At 34.8% G+C, this 13,797-nt stretch overlaps 2 protein-coding genes across 2 annotated transcripts; one reads left to right on the top strand and one right to left on the bottom strand.

Moving 5' to 3' along the window:
* Positions 1-98: 98 nt before the first annotated feature.
* Positions 99-5,942, bottom strand: LOC147072409 (ankyrin repeat domain-containing protein 49-like). Its single transcript, XM_085946289.1, has 4 exons — positions 5,687-5,942; positions 5,474-5,600; positions 2,125-2,303; positions 99-442 (listed from the first exon to the last, which is right to left on the bottom strand). The coding sequence occupies exons 1-4, from the start codon at positions 5,850-5,852 to the stop codon at positions 213-215; spliced, it is 702 nt and encodes a 233-aa protein (XP_085802415.1). The 5' UTR covers positions 5,853-5,942; the 3' UTR covers positions 99-212.
* A 313-nt stretch (positions 5,943-6,255) lies between these two features.
* Positions 6,256-8,321, top strand: LOC147072408 (uncharacterized). The gene is made up of 2 exons (XM_085947733.1): positions 6,256-6,409; positions 7,251-8,321. The coding sequence occupies exon 2, from the start codon at positions 7,261-7,263 to the stop codon at positions 7,543-7,545; it is 285 nt and encodes a 94-aa protein (XP_085803859.1). The 5' UTR covers positions 6,256-6,409; positions 7,251-7,260; the 3' UTR covers positions 7,546-8,321.
* Positions 8,322-13,797: the final 5,476 nt, after the last annotated feature.

Genomic DNA, 13,797 nt, shown 5'->3' with positions numbered 1-13,797 from the left:
CCTTCATCCAGCAGTGGATTGACCCCGGCTGATGATGTAGATTGAATTTGTTGTAGAAAAATAAATAATTTGGGTAGTGTGAGAATAAAAACGGGAAGTTTAACTTCTTATCAAAAATATTTTTATTTGTAAACTTATATAAATGCGCAATCGAATCAATTAATTTATTTGATCACTCCTAGAGATTCACAAGCATAAAATAAATAGTTTTGTTATTCGCCTATAAACGGATTTTCTGTGAAGCTGGGCGATTTAATAAAGTTGATCTCGGGATCGGACATATCAAAAAGGTAATCGAAAGCCCCCTTTCTCCTCGCCAAATCCTTTGGAAGATCTCCACTATTATTTTTTACATGCGCATTTATATCGGGGTGAAGAAGTAACAATTCTAACATTCTCCTGCAATCACTGATGGAAGTTATTATGTGAAGCGGTGACTGATCTGTAAAAAAAGAAAAATCGCTTGTTTTATTTAGGAATGTACAAGGGCAAAAGAAAATTTTTTTCATCACTAGTAAGAAAGTAATGAACAAGAGATGAAAGGACTTTATAATTTCACAATTATAGCATAGGTTTGCATCATGGTAAGCATTGTGACATAAAAAATGAATCAATACCTTTCATCATAATACATAGGTATTATGTCTCCAGATAAGACTAGTGACATATGTATTATGTCATCCATAAATAATCATATGTTTACATAGGACATATGACGATTTCCCATGCACGAATGTCATTGAATGAAGGCTTAATTACACTGGCAGATGCGTAGATCCAATGATCCACGCTGACCGTCGTGACCAACGTCTTTACACTATAAGCAATCACACGCAACGATTTGATCGCGTTGATCCTTGCTTTTGATTGATTTAAAATAAACATAGTATTGCTATTATTAAAAATATAGGTTGACCGAAAACTATTATTTTCTTTGTTAGATTGGTGGCTACACTGAACAGTTTTCTCTCGTAATTTTTCGTCAAAACTCAGCTGTCAAAACTAACTATAAATATATTTTATGCAAGTAGCGAGTTTCGTTCATTTCACGTATAGAAAGTTTTGTATACTTATTATTAATTTATACTATAACTACCGGGTGAGCGTGAATCTCCAAGCGAATCAGTTAAGATTGATTTTAGCGAGTATGGCTATATTTCAACTGGCTCAGGCGGACAGAAGGATTGTTATTGAGAGAGATGATTACAAGTGATGAATTCAGAATGACATGGCCATCTGCGGCAATGTGACTCGCAAACGGCCAGTAGCTTCGGATATTTTCATACGTTCTCGGCAATCTTCGCTTGAAACTTCTTGAATCGTGGCAGACGGAAATAGGACTGGTTCCAATTTGCTCATGATCGTTCACGATTCCGGAAAACCATAGATAATAGATTTTGGCAATCGTGGCACACGATCGGGCCAGACGCAATCTGCCAATGTAATTTGAGCTTGAGAAATGAGGCAGACAATTCTTTGAACCAGATTTAAGTTATCAATGTTTGGTTTGCATGTTTACCATTGCAAACAAAATAATCCTTAATGAAGATTATAATACTAAATTCTCATATTGACATTGTTACACAATAAAAAAAGCATTATGATATTTATTTTACTTTGTTTTATATCCACTATGTGATGCAATGTAATTGTCTATACATACATATCTATATAGTAAGAGAGATAAGATAGAAATCAAAAGGATTCATAGTTACAATTTCCGAAGATTTTTAATAATCATTTTTACATACATAAAATTGTATTAAATATACATTCCAAATGTACTTTAATTGAATTGAGATACAAATCTTAGGCATATGTAATTAGAATTTTGCCCAATTGACTAGAAAATTTTCCTCTAGTTTCTAGATTCCCCATATATATGTTCCCATATAACCAAATTGTTATAATCTGGTGGTATTATGTAGGGCAGAGAATACATAGTTATAATTGAGTTGTCATTATTATGTACCACATTATGTAGTAATTACCGTTAAATAAAATAATTTGGGCCTCATGCAGGCTATCTAAGAATTGATAATGACTTTCTTACCCTATTACCCTGCAGTTGATTAACCAGTCTTTATTTAATTTCTGATCCGATGACATGAATATTTAACTCACCCCCGTTACTCAAAGCATTCACATTCGCTCCAGCAGCTATGAGCCGAGCTATGCAGTTGGGATTGTTCCATTGACATGCTGAATGCAATGGTTCCCAGCCCATTTTTGTACGGGACGATACGGAGGCGCCGCTCGACAAAAGATAGTTCACCACGTCTACATGGTCATTGTAGCAAGCTCTGGAAGAAGAAAAGACATTAAATTTTCGCATGCTGATGGGTATGGGTCAATACGGAGGCACCACTCGACAATAGATAGTTCACCATCTCTATACAGGAGAAGCAAAAACTAATTTTAATACATTTGATTTAATTCATAGCCTTTATACATAACTAACTGAGGCAAAATCTGATTATAATTAATTTCAGTCATGTCTAAATGCCCATCTTAATGTGAACACCCGATTTGAAATTTTTGAAGGGACAAAGAAAGTGCTCTTTCACCTTTTCGAGAATATACCTTTTATCTTGAACCGACAATGTTTTTCTTTGTTAAGGCATTATTTGAATGGGTGAAAACAACAAAAAAACTTACACAACCGCGTTGGGCAACCTTGGGTCTTGGGCACTGCAGACAGGTGTATAAACAAAAATGCACACATTTCAGGAATTCATTGTCTCTAGGTAAAGTTGTTATCGAAAAATAGCTGTGTATTTTTATTACGTAATTTTGAATATTTCCAACGTAAATTGTAGAAAACATAAACTGGGAATTAGATATACTAAAATAAAAGGGTCTTCAAAAACTACATACAAATAGCGAAAAAACATGAATTTGCCTCACCTGTATAGTTTCGTAAACACAGATTTTTTTGAAACATAATACAGTCGAACTTGGTTATTACAAGGAAGATGGGACCGACTGAATTTGCTCGTTACAAGCGTTACTCGTTATATCAGAGAATAGGTATTTTTAAATGAGCGGTCACATAACACAAAAGTCGAAAATAAAAAATCTGAAAACCATCGTAAAAATCCCCGAAGCATGGCATTCATAAACTAAAAAAGAAGTTGTTTATTGTAATGAACGCTAGTAGGTACTGATACACCCCTGTTACAGGCGGGCTTCTCCCGGTGTAAAATAATCATTTAGTAGCTCAAGTCGAAACGTAACCCTGACCTCTAGAAACGGCTTCATAAAACATCTAATCTGATTCCTTGCTCAACCACGTAAGTATTTTTTTATTTATAAGTAAGGGCCTTCGTCCGGTGTGTGAAAATCACATATTGGGCGGAGGTGTAATTAAGATAAATTTAATTTAATTTAAAAAGTATAAATGATGATGGATGAAAGCGATAATTTTAAGACTAAATATAAGTATTTAAATATAATAAATTTTGCCGCGCATTGTGCGTGAAATCCTCGCGCGCCGGCGCCAGGGTCAGGCTCGTGATACGCCGAATCAAAGATCATGCGATAAAATTTGGCCAATCACGAGAGTCGTTTTTGCTGGACGGCGTCGGTACGCGAAATTTAAAAAAAAAAAGAAAGTTAGTAAGCGTCCCCTTTCCGACATATACGGACCTGCGTAACTAATTGCAAAACCTAAACATGTAAAGAAAGTGTAAAATATAAGGATTACCAAGATACACGAGACAGACGTGGTTTTATTTAATTCCACCCTCAAATATATCGTACTTTTTTTTGTGAATCCGGGGTTCGATGGACACCCGAGCTAGCCGCTGGAACCCCGGGGATCTCAGTACCTACTGACTTCACAAACCTTGGATTTTTTTTTAAGTATTTCAACCATATGCGTGGATACTTTTTCAATATTATCGGTGAAAACACCAATTAGGTACTTACACACTTAACTAGTGTCATAAACGCAATGCAATTCCGACGGCATCCTGTCCGGTCGGATTTTATTGCTTAGGGTCAAAATGTTTTAAATGGTCGACAAAAGATAAGAAAAATTTTTGATGATATTTTAGCTTGGTATATCCGAAAAGTGGCTCGTTACAACAGTGAATAAATGTATGGATGAAATCATAAACTAAAATGTCAACGAATATTTCCTCATTACATCTGAGTTCTCGCTATATCCGTGATCGTAATAACTGAGTTCGACTGTACGTTTAAATTGAAAATTATTTGCACCAAATGGGGCTTAAACCCACTCCTCTCGCATTCCAGGTAAGAGTTGTATCAAATAGTTAAGCTATCGATACCAAGTAGCTTAATTGTTAGAAGAATACGAGAGATGGGGGGTTTGTACTCCACTCGGTTCAAGATTTTATCAAGGATTTCTAGATACTTTTTGAGATACATACTTGTGTAAATTAGATAGATAGGTTTGAGTCAGATGGTTTACAGCAGTGGTGCAAAAATGCGGCCCGAAATGGCATTTGTTGCGGTCCAAAATAATAAGTACTTAGTCACCAAATTTTTCATAGAATATGATAAAAATCTGTGTTTGATATGTGAACAAATTATGCAGTAGCAACGGTATATAATCTGAATCGTCACTGATAGAAAACTTAATGCTATTTTTTATTATTTAATATGATTATATTTTCACGGGTATAGATTTGCGACCGAAATTCATCTTTTAATGAGTCACACCAGCTGTGGTGCAGGTGCAGTCTATTTTTATAGTCTATGTTAGTTCTCCAGGAATTTTGTCAGTGCACGATGTTTGTGAATCGATATTAAAAAATTGCTTGTCCTAACAGAAAAAATACAGTTCGATTATGAAACATTTGTTTGTATATCGTCACTGTTCTGGCAGAAAACACTAATTCGAAAAAATGACGATATATATGACGTATGTATAGTGCTTGTATAAAGTTCTTTATGTACTTTTATTGTTTTCTAACAAATTAATCGTGTCTGAACTAATTTATTTCATGCAAATACGCACGTAATGCGGAGTGGAGAGTGATTGAAGTTGCTGATAAAATTATGTAACTATTAAATAAAACATAAAATGTATATCTCATCTAGTATAATATACCATTATTTTTAAACACTTTTACCCTTTGGGGCCCGAGAAAAATTAGAAAATGGATAAATTGGCCCTTCTTTCAAAAAGCTTGTGCACCACTGGTTTACAGGATGCAGTCAGTTGAATTGAGTCCCAATGTACTATTTTTCTGGGCACTTACATGGCTTTTTGCTTTGAGTGTAGTAGCTATACATAATGATAACAGCAGCGCCGACATTTTGCGGTTGACGCAATTGTGAGTTCAATCCATGTGAGGCAAGATTTAATAGCCAATATTATGGATGTTATTAGACGGATGGTCCATCACAATATTCAAATACTTTTCACATTGCAATAAGCCAAATAGAAATATCTCTCCAGTGTCCTCCATGCACACTTTTTTATTTTATTAAATTATCTCACCTGTGAAGCGGGGTATAGCCATCGTTATCAAAAACATTCACAAGATTCAAATTGATTTGTAGAAGAGATTTAACAAGATCTAATTTTCCATTCTCAGCAGCCCACAAAATCTCCTTTTCGGGTGTTTCTGGAAAGAAAAGATCGCTCTCAGATCAGATTAAGTCATAAATATGAATGAATATCAGGCTTGTTTTCTTTCCAATGCATTCTTACCGCGGGGATGTTTATCTTCTTCGACTCCTTCATCTGCATCATCCCAACCGGACACGAACATGCCATTTGTATGACCTCCCTTTTTTTGATTCTCGATTTGATTTCGGATTTTCATCATTTGTCCTGGATTGAAGGGGTCAATTTCATCATCTTCGTCTTCCGACATTTCTGTACTATATTTTGTCCTGTAGATATAAAAAAATATCCTAGAACTTTGAAGTTTCAAGTATAAACAACAATTGAACCATAGACTAATGAAATGAATGAAATTGAACAATGACAGGCGAAGAAGCAAAAATATTATTGCCAAGTATATAATTCATTATATTTTTGTCATCTACTTTAGTACTGTCATGGCAACTTTTTTATCTTTCAAATAACCAATGGTCTTAAATTGAGAGTCAGTGAAAAATTTTAAATAGTAAATTATAGGTAATATAATTTTACCCAAAATACCTACTATTATTTTTTTACTAGTTTTTTTTCAGCAATAAAATAAGCTTACTCGTTTATGGCAGCACTGGGTCCCAGTTTGACGTAAATAATCTATGATCCCAGTTGCGCCTATTATTATAATTATCTATGGTACTAGACCCACGTGTGCGGTGTCTGACATTATTACCTTTTCATAATAAACACGAAAGATTCACCTTTTGTGAACTAAACTACAAGTCGGTGATAAGCTCACTTTCTTCCGATATTATTATTGTATCTGCATTTTTGGTAAGTCTAGTAATATATTTGTGTAGCCACAATAACTGAAAACAATACTATTAAAATGTCAATTAGAATAATTATCAATAATCGAGAATTATTCATCACCTACTCTACCTTTATTAGGATAAGCAAATGTTTGACTTGATTTAATTGCTTGTATCCCATCAATGTAGGTATTTGATTAAATCTAATGGCAGAGGTTTAATATTAAAACATTAGTAATCCATGTCCATGGATGACTGTTGGAAACATTTATAAATCCCTTTCTACTTCTATATAGGTGATTATTGTAAACAGTATCATACCTATTCTACTCATAAACCATTTACTCGTGTCAGGCTTATCAGGCACCGATAGCGAAGGCTGTGAGAGCAGTGGTTCTCACGTGAAATTTAACTGTGGCCGCACAATTGACATTGACAGTTCTATGGAAATGTCTGGTGGCCACACCAAATTTCACCGTAGTTGTGATTGACACAAATGCATGAAATACCTATTATACTGGCAGAAATTTCGTTAAGTCAGAAACGGACTATTTCACGCATAATCTCATCGCAAGAACACATGGATCATTTGAGCGTGAAAAGAAATTTAAGACAAGTCATGGTTATTATACCAGTTTTATAAATATTTTTTTTAAATATTCTGTAAAGCGCTGGTGGCCGCACATGAGAACCAGTGGTCTAGAGGCACGATTCTGTCATATGCTATGTATTTCACACTTTATTTTGTTGCTTAATAATTGAATAATTTAAATGTCATGTAGTATACGTCCTGAATTCGTAATATATCTATTGGTACAATGTTTTCTTTAATAAATAAATATAAAGATTGCATATTATTTCAGCAAACAGAAGATGGCTCAAGGAAAAATGAAAGTGAAGGGAAAACTTCCTGATAATTCAAAAACTAAAAAGAAGGGTCCGGCCATTTCAAAGCGTAAAAATGCACCAATCCAGCACAAGAAGAAGGTTAACGAGGAAGCCAACAAACTCAAAAAGATTGTGTCGAAAACCGTGAACAAAAAAATGGAGGATGAAATGCGGTCGAGGGCCTTAGACAGGAAAACCACTTTATCAAAAGCTCAACAGGCTGTGATAGCTCACCACGCTGTGAAGGCGGCAACCTCAACTACATCGTAAACATATTGTGAATAAACTTATGCGGATGTTCTAACTCGAAACAAGAATAAGTGAACCAATTTTTTTTTAAATCTTAACCAAACCACTGTTTGAGTTTACAGTTCAGTCCATCAAAAATATATTCGTTGATATACTTTACTTGAATGTATGTAAGCCGGCTCTCACATCTAAACTCGCCTTGTCTGCCACACAAGCCATAAATCAAACCTTCCAAGAACGTTGATCCAGTATTGCATATGAAGACCGCGCACATCTACCTAGCGACAGTCACGTAACCTTTGAAACGTTTAGATAATTGGATGCGGCGAGCCGGTATAGGAATGACCAATTCGTAGGTGTTCGTATGAATTCTGGCGTCTTCGGCTCGCAGCCCAAGAAGCATGCAACTTGTCGATTGCAACAGATGTTTTTTTCATACTAAAAAGTCGCATTCAATCAATCTGCAGAGCTCCACTTGGCAACATATGTTTTGTGAATAACGATGACGTCACATCGACGTGTTCTAGACGTTGCAGGCGAGACCAGTTTTGATGTGAGAGCCGGCTAGTGTTTATAGCGGGCATGTCCAATTTCATATAGGTAGTGATCTACTACACCGCATGAAAACTGGCTGTGATCTTCCACACTCTCACATGTTATTCTTCAATTAAAATAAACATAATAATATATTTTGTTCAGATTATGGTAAAAATAATACCAAATGATATTTGTTTCCTCAAAACCTGAAAAGTTTGTTTTAAATCAATACATATTTGAAAATACATGCTTACATCGGACGTTTGGGTCTGCATTTCATTCACAATCTGTTGGATATCATACTAGTACTGAGTGAGGGTCTGCTTCAGGGAACTCTGAAGGTTGTCATATTGGAACGTTGCTTACTCTTCATCATTTTTACATATGAAAATGCTGATTCACACAATAACATGAGTGTAGAATATTCTGAAATTAATCAAATTATTCTCCTATTGTGCAAAGCGAAAGTAAGAGGAAACTCAGTCTCAGTTAAAAATGTGGGTATTCAAATCTTTTCTTTCACTCACTTCTGCAGCAGGCCATGATTGATACAATATGAATCTAGGGATACAATTATGTCATATGGGCTCCGTCATGTTTAATTTAAAAACTGCTTTCATGTAAGCTGGTTAAGGAAATAAAGACCAGAATGGTTAACCATTTCCCTACAAAATCTCAATAAAATTATATTACAACTGTACACGGTTTTTACATTTTCACAACTCGTTTCGGGGCCTATGGTCCGGTCCATAATTGACACATTGGACATGCCTGCTTTATAGTTTATAAATGTTTATTGTTCATACTTATTCTCGTATCGAAATTTTATGACAATATTATGTTTGTGAGTAACCACTGTATATATTCAATTATGTTTTTATTTATATATATTATATATATTTAATAAGCTATAAATAAATCTGATAATGAACATTAGTGTTTTATTTTAAAAACAGCAAATGTCTCAAACTTGGTTATAAAAAGTTTAAGACTTAATTTGAGGTGTCACACTCCCCACAAAATTATCATTTTGAAGACTGAAGGAAAGTATCGAATCACTTTCCATAATATCTTATACTGAACTACTACCTTTTACAACCGGTACTTTTATATATCATAAAGAAATACAAACCACTATTAATCGTACAAAAATACTGTGCCTACATTCATTTAAATTTCAAGGATCAGTTTTCTAACAACTTCACTTTATTTTTTTGTTTTTGGCGCATCGTATTGGCAGTAGTGGTAAGATTGGTCAGTAGATTACTGTGCAGGAGCGCGGTATGTAGGCTCTTACCATCCCCAAACTGCACCTTCGATGATATGTTTGAAGCAAATGACACTGTCATCATGGTGGACAAGGCATGGTTGGAAAGAGTTTAGGCCCACCTCGCAGAGGACACGACAGAAGAACAATTATTTGAATTTATGACTATGATAGGATTCATAATTTGAAAACACCTCAGAAAAAATCCTAACTTGAGTGTGGAACTTGAACCTGCATCCATTGGATTCTGACAAATGCGCTTTACCAAGCCACCTGCGTCTTACCTAATTGTGATGAAATTTAGGCCCTGGTTGGTGATGGAACTCATAAACTGACCAATGTGATGCTTCGCACATGGCGCTACTGAAACCCACTTGAAATAATAATCACATAACTTCAAAATGGACCATCAGCTGTTTTGTACAAAAACTGACAACGTACGCTGCTGTGTTTACTTGAATACAATTAAGTTATTTCAATTTTGCTTATCTTGTACTTTTGACGTCTTGGATTATTATGGTTTTTATAGCATAACCGCTTGTTACGCAGTGCTACCAATTTTGGTAAGAAAATGCGATTTTTCACCGAATCTACTGATATTGGTACCACTGTTTTACGGTGACTGGAAACTTGAGAGACCGCACAGCTAGCATGTCGCGTCTCTTCGCGACCGTTTTGAAACAGAGATTCCAGTCTCGCCGCCATTGAAATACATTAGCTAGGTACTGGTTGGAATTTTAGTTTCAGTTCTGTTGGATTTCAGTTGCTCCGTGGGAGGAGGGCCTAACTGGAAGGTAAGAATAAAACTTCATTGTCATCTTGCAATTGACAAAATGGTGATCCTCAATTCTGTCAATTTATTTTAGCTTTTAGTCAGTCTCAATTAGATCTTAACAATAAAAATGTAAATAAGCCATATTATTAATCGCTTAATGTATAAAATTATATAACTATTACTAATGTTTGGTATTTTTACACAAATCGATAATAATTAAATGTAAACCCTTATGTATTTTATAAAATTCTAATATACTTAAACATTTCAATATTTTAAGGCTATAACCTCATCTGAGGCATGGTCTAAAAAGATCGTAACTATGCGACACGCGTGCCGAACGGAACATAATTTGTCATAAAAATTCAACATGTGTCCATTTAGTGTTATGTTTATTGTTATATTAGTAAAAATAATAATATATTCATTGTCATGTTTTCTTTTTCGAGTACAGGCATAACGTTTTTTAATCATCATTGAAACAACCTCAGATATCACAGTAATTAGTTATTATATTGATAATACAAATACATGGAAAGATAAGTGAGATACACACAAATTACAAATTTGCTTTAATAGTAAAAAAAGTCTCCTGCCTAAACATACAAACAATAGCATTAATTTTACCTCGAATACCAGTTAAAAAACGCTATTTTACAGTATTTCACTGTCTTTAACCTTAGCGATAGGTAGGGGGGCCCGCCAAAGATCCTAGCCTGGGGTCCCCCTTCAGGATGTGGGGTCCATGTTTTGGTGTATAAATTGTTTTACATGTGGTGTGCCGTGGGTGAGAAAAGGTTCCGGGGCACTGACATAGGATATGGAATAGATTCCATCGTTGTACATGTTTGTGACCATCACTGTTTCCTCTCACGATACATAATTGTTTTTGAACAGTACCTATCTCATCGTATTTATAAATTTCTGGGTTTTCACCGTGTCTACTTATTCCTGTGTGTACTTTCTCTTCAAGAGAATAGCCTCTGATTGAATTTTATAAATACGATAACAAATAACCGTGAAAATCACAAACATTATAAATAGTAGGTAACCTATCTCACCTCAGAAACTGGTTTCAAAAATAATTTGTTACTTACGTATCTGAAAAATCTTATTTTTCATTTATATTTTTTGTAAAATAAAACAGTAAATGTTTTATACACTAATTAATATAAAAAAAAATGTAACGTAGCATGAATATTGTTTGTTATTTCACAAACCTACGTCTTTTAAAAATGTGATGATTAATTTTAGCAATTCAAAATGTAGTAGGGCCTGTACACATGCATGGAATTACTGTCAGCAATTGTGCTTATTTTAAACTGTCATGACAATAACTGTTTACACATAAAAGTGCTGACTGTCTCTCCAATCTCATTCTTCAAGAGTAAGCAAGACGCGAGGTTGTCATTTTATACTACTATCTGACTGGTCGTATTGAAAATCGGAGCTCGAAATGAGTAGTTCATTTTTTTACCGGCATGTTCTCTATCGCTATATCGCTCTACTGCGCAGGCGCAGATCGAAAATAATCTTACTTGCGCGCAATAAATCATCACAATTTGGAATCTTCCAATCTTGTTTGATTTATGCACGCAATCTTGCCAACTGCAGGATAATACATATTTCCCCATACATTTTCTTACTGTGCACAGTACATCCATGCACGTGTAAACGGGGTATTAGATCATCACTGTCACAAAATAAACAATTTGGTTACTAGATGCTACCTAGCAACCAGCAAATCGTCTTTACGTAATATTATAGCAATTAAGAAAAGCCCTTGGTATCTGTATTTTATTCAACGTGTTCAGTGTTTTATGGTTATATTTTTAATCATAGGTATTTTAATCTAAACGTAAAACACTGTAGTTCTTGTTATTTATTTTGTGTTTTTTCTCTTTCCTATGAAATTAAATTTTTAGGCTCCCTTTATAGGGATACCTTCATTTATTATTCGCATGGGTCAATCACCATGAATATATTTGTATACTTGACAAGTAAAAATGATGCCAGAGAGCCCACCGCTGATCCGAATTGCGTTGCTACTCCACAATAGAACATCCACGAGCCTCCAAATGACTGAAATATTGTTGAAAGATATAGTTTTATGTAACTAATAATGCCTCCCAAAAATGTCCACGAAAGTACCTACAACAAAAGTAATATACATGTTAATCATTAATAATAATGTGTAGTATTCTACATATTATGCAATAATGTTATATAAAAGGGGTTCCCAACAGCATGTTCCACTCCCGCTGCGAAATATTTATAAATGAAACAAATTTTAATTAAAAATATTTCTTTCAATGAAATCATAGCTTAGAAGTAAATTATTGACAGTGGAAAATTAAGTTTCAAAAAGGGAATTTTCATTTGCAAATTACCTAGGTATAGGAAAAATGAGCCCTCCTAAAATTTCATCCTAAATCTTTTAAATTTTGATATACAGTACATTCTCAGTAATCCGCCGCTCGATTATCCGACAAATACTATAATCCGTCGCTATTTTTACTAATTGAAAGCACAAAATCAAGCTCTATCATCATCATCATCATCAGCCTGAATCTATCCACTGCTGGATGAAGGCCTCTTCAAGTTGCTTCCACTTCTCTCGGTCCTGTGCATTGCGTTGCCACGTACTTCCGCAGAACTTTATCATTTCATCGATCCAGCGGCCTCTAGGTCTACCTTGTGGACGTTTTGTACTTCTTGGATACCACTGGAGGATGACTAGATTTGTCCAACGATTGTCTCTTCTTCGAGCTATGTGTCCAGCCCATCTCCATTTAAGGCTTTTAATAAACTCTATTACATCGCAAACCCTTGTCTGCTTCCTTATCCACTCATTCCTCTTTTTGTCCTTTCGCGTTATGCCCAGCATGCACCTCTCCATACCACGTTGTGCTACTCTAAGTTTCTGGTATTCGATTGTCAAATTCAGTAGTCCGCCGCGTACAAGTATACAACGCAGATGAGACAGGTTTATTTAGGAAACTCCTCATTCGTAAAACATACGTTCATCGCAAAGAAAGTAATGTACCAGGGAGGAAAGTGCCCAAGAACCGCATCACAATTATGCCATGCTCCAATGCAACCGGGACACACAGAATGAAGATTTGGTCATAGGGAAAGCCAGGAATCCTAAGCCATTCAAGAATATCTGCCTCACTGAACAACTTACTGGTTGTGTCAAGTGATTTACTGTATAATATTTAGTTTATAAATATAATATAACTCGATAAAAACTGTAATTTGCTAGTACAAATTTCTCAAAAAACTGTTTTTACGAAATACTTATTTTAATTTTTACCATATTATTTTGTATGTATGCACTATTATACGCCGCTTTCATTAATTGGACAATTGTCTGGTTTTTGGGATGGCGGATTACTGAGAGAGTACTGTAACGTATTTTCTTTCACTTTTCTCTTCCATACATTAAAAAATGTGAAATTTTGTAGATAAATTTCTCTAGCTCTTAAAATTCTATAAGTAGGTACCTACTCATTGTTGTCAGTTTCATTAAAAAAGAATAAAATCATACCTACATCTCTTTTTCATCATAAATGAAAAAGAACCCCTGTTCTATAGCATGAAAAGATAGTATGTATTGAAAAATTAATCCCAGAATAAGGGTCCCGGTAGACAAGTTGCATGATGTTTGCTTCTGAAACTATGGGTTACACTG

This window comes from Rhyacophila brunnea, unplaced genomic scaffold (genome assembly GCF_057557595.1).
Source record: "Rhyacophila brunnea isolate RB1 unplaced genomic scaffold, BYU_Rbru_1.0 scaffold_2, whole genome shotgun sequence".
Taxonomy (NCBI): domain Eukaryota; kingdom Metazoa; phylum Arthropoda; class Insecta; order Trichoptera; family Rhyacophilidae; genus Rhyacophila; species Rhyacophila brunnea.
Note: the sequence above shows the minus strand (reverse complement) of the source record. Positions and strands in the feature narration are given on the sequence as shown.

What these genes read in the sequence shown, in the direction of transcription:
- LOC147072409 (XM_085946289.1), bottom strand. Translation starts at nt 5,852, where the DNA reads ATGTCGGAAGACGAAGATGATGAAATTGACCCCTTCAATCCAGGACAA. An exon ending in AGAAGATAAACATCCCCGCG is followed by an intron (nt 5,601 to 5,686) that starts GTAAGAATGCAT and finishes TTTTCTTTCCAG; the next exon opens with AAACACCCGAAAAGGAGATT. An exon ending in GGCTATACCCCGCTTCACAG is followed by an intron (nt 2,304 to 5,473) that starts GTGAGATAATTT and finishes TTCTTCTTCCAG; the next exon opens with AGCTTGCTACAATGACCATG.
- LOC147072408 (XM_085947733.1), top strand. Translation starts at nt 7,261, where the DNA reads ATGGCTCAAGGAAAAATGAAAGTGAAGGGAAAACTTCCTGATAATTCA.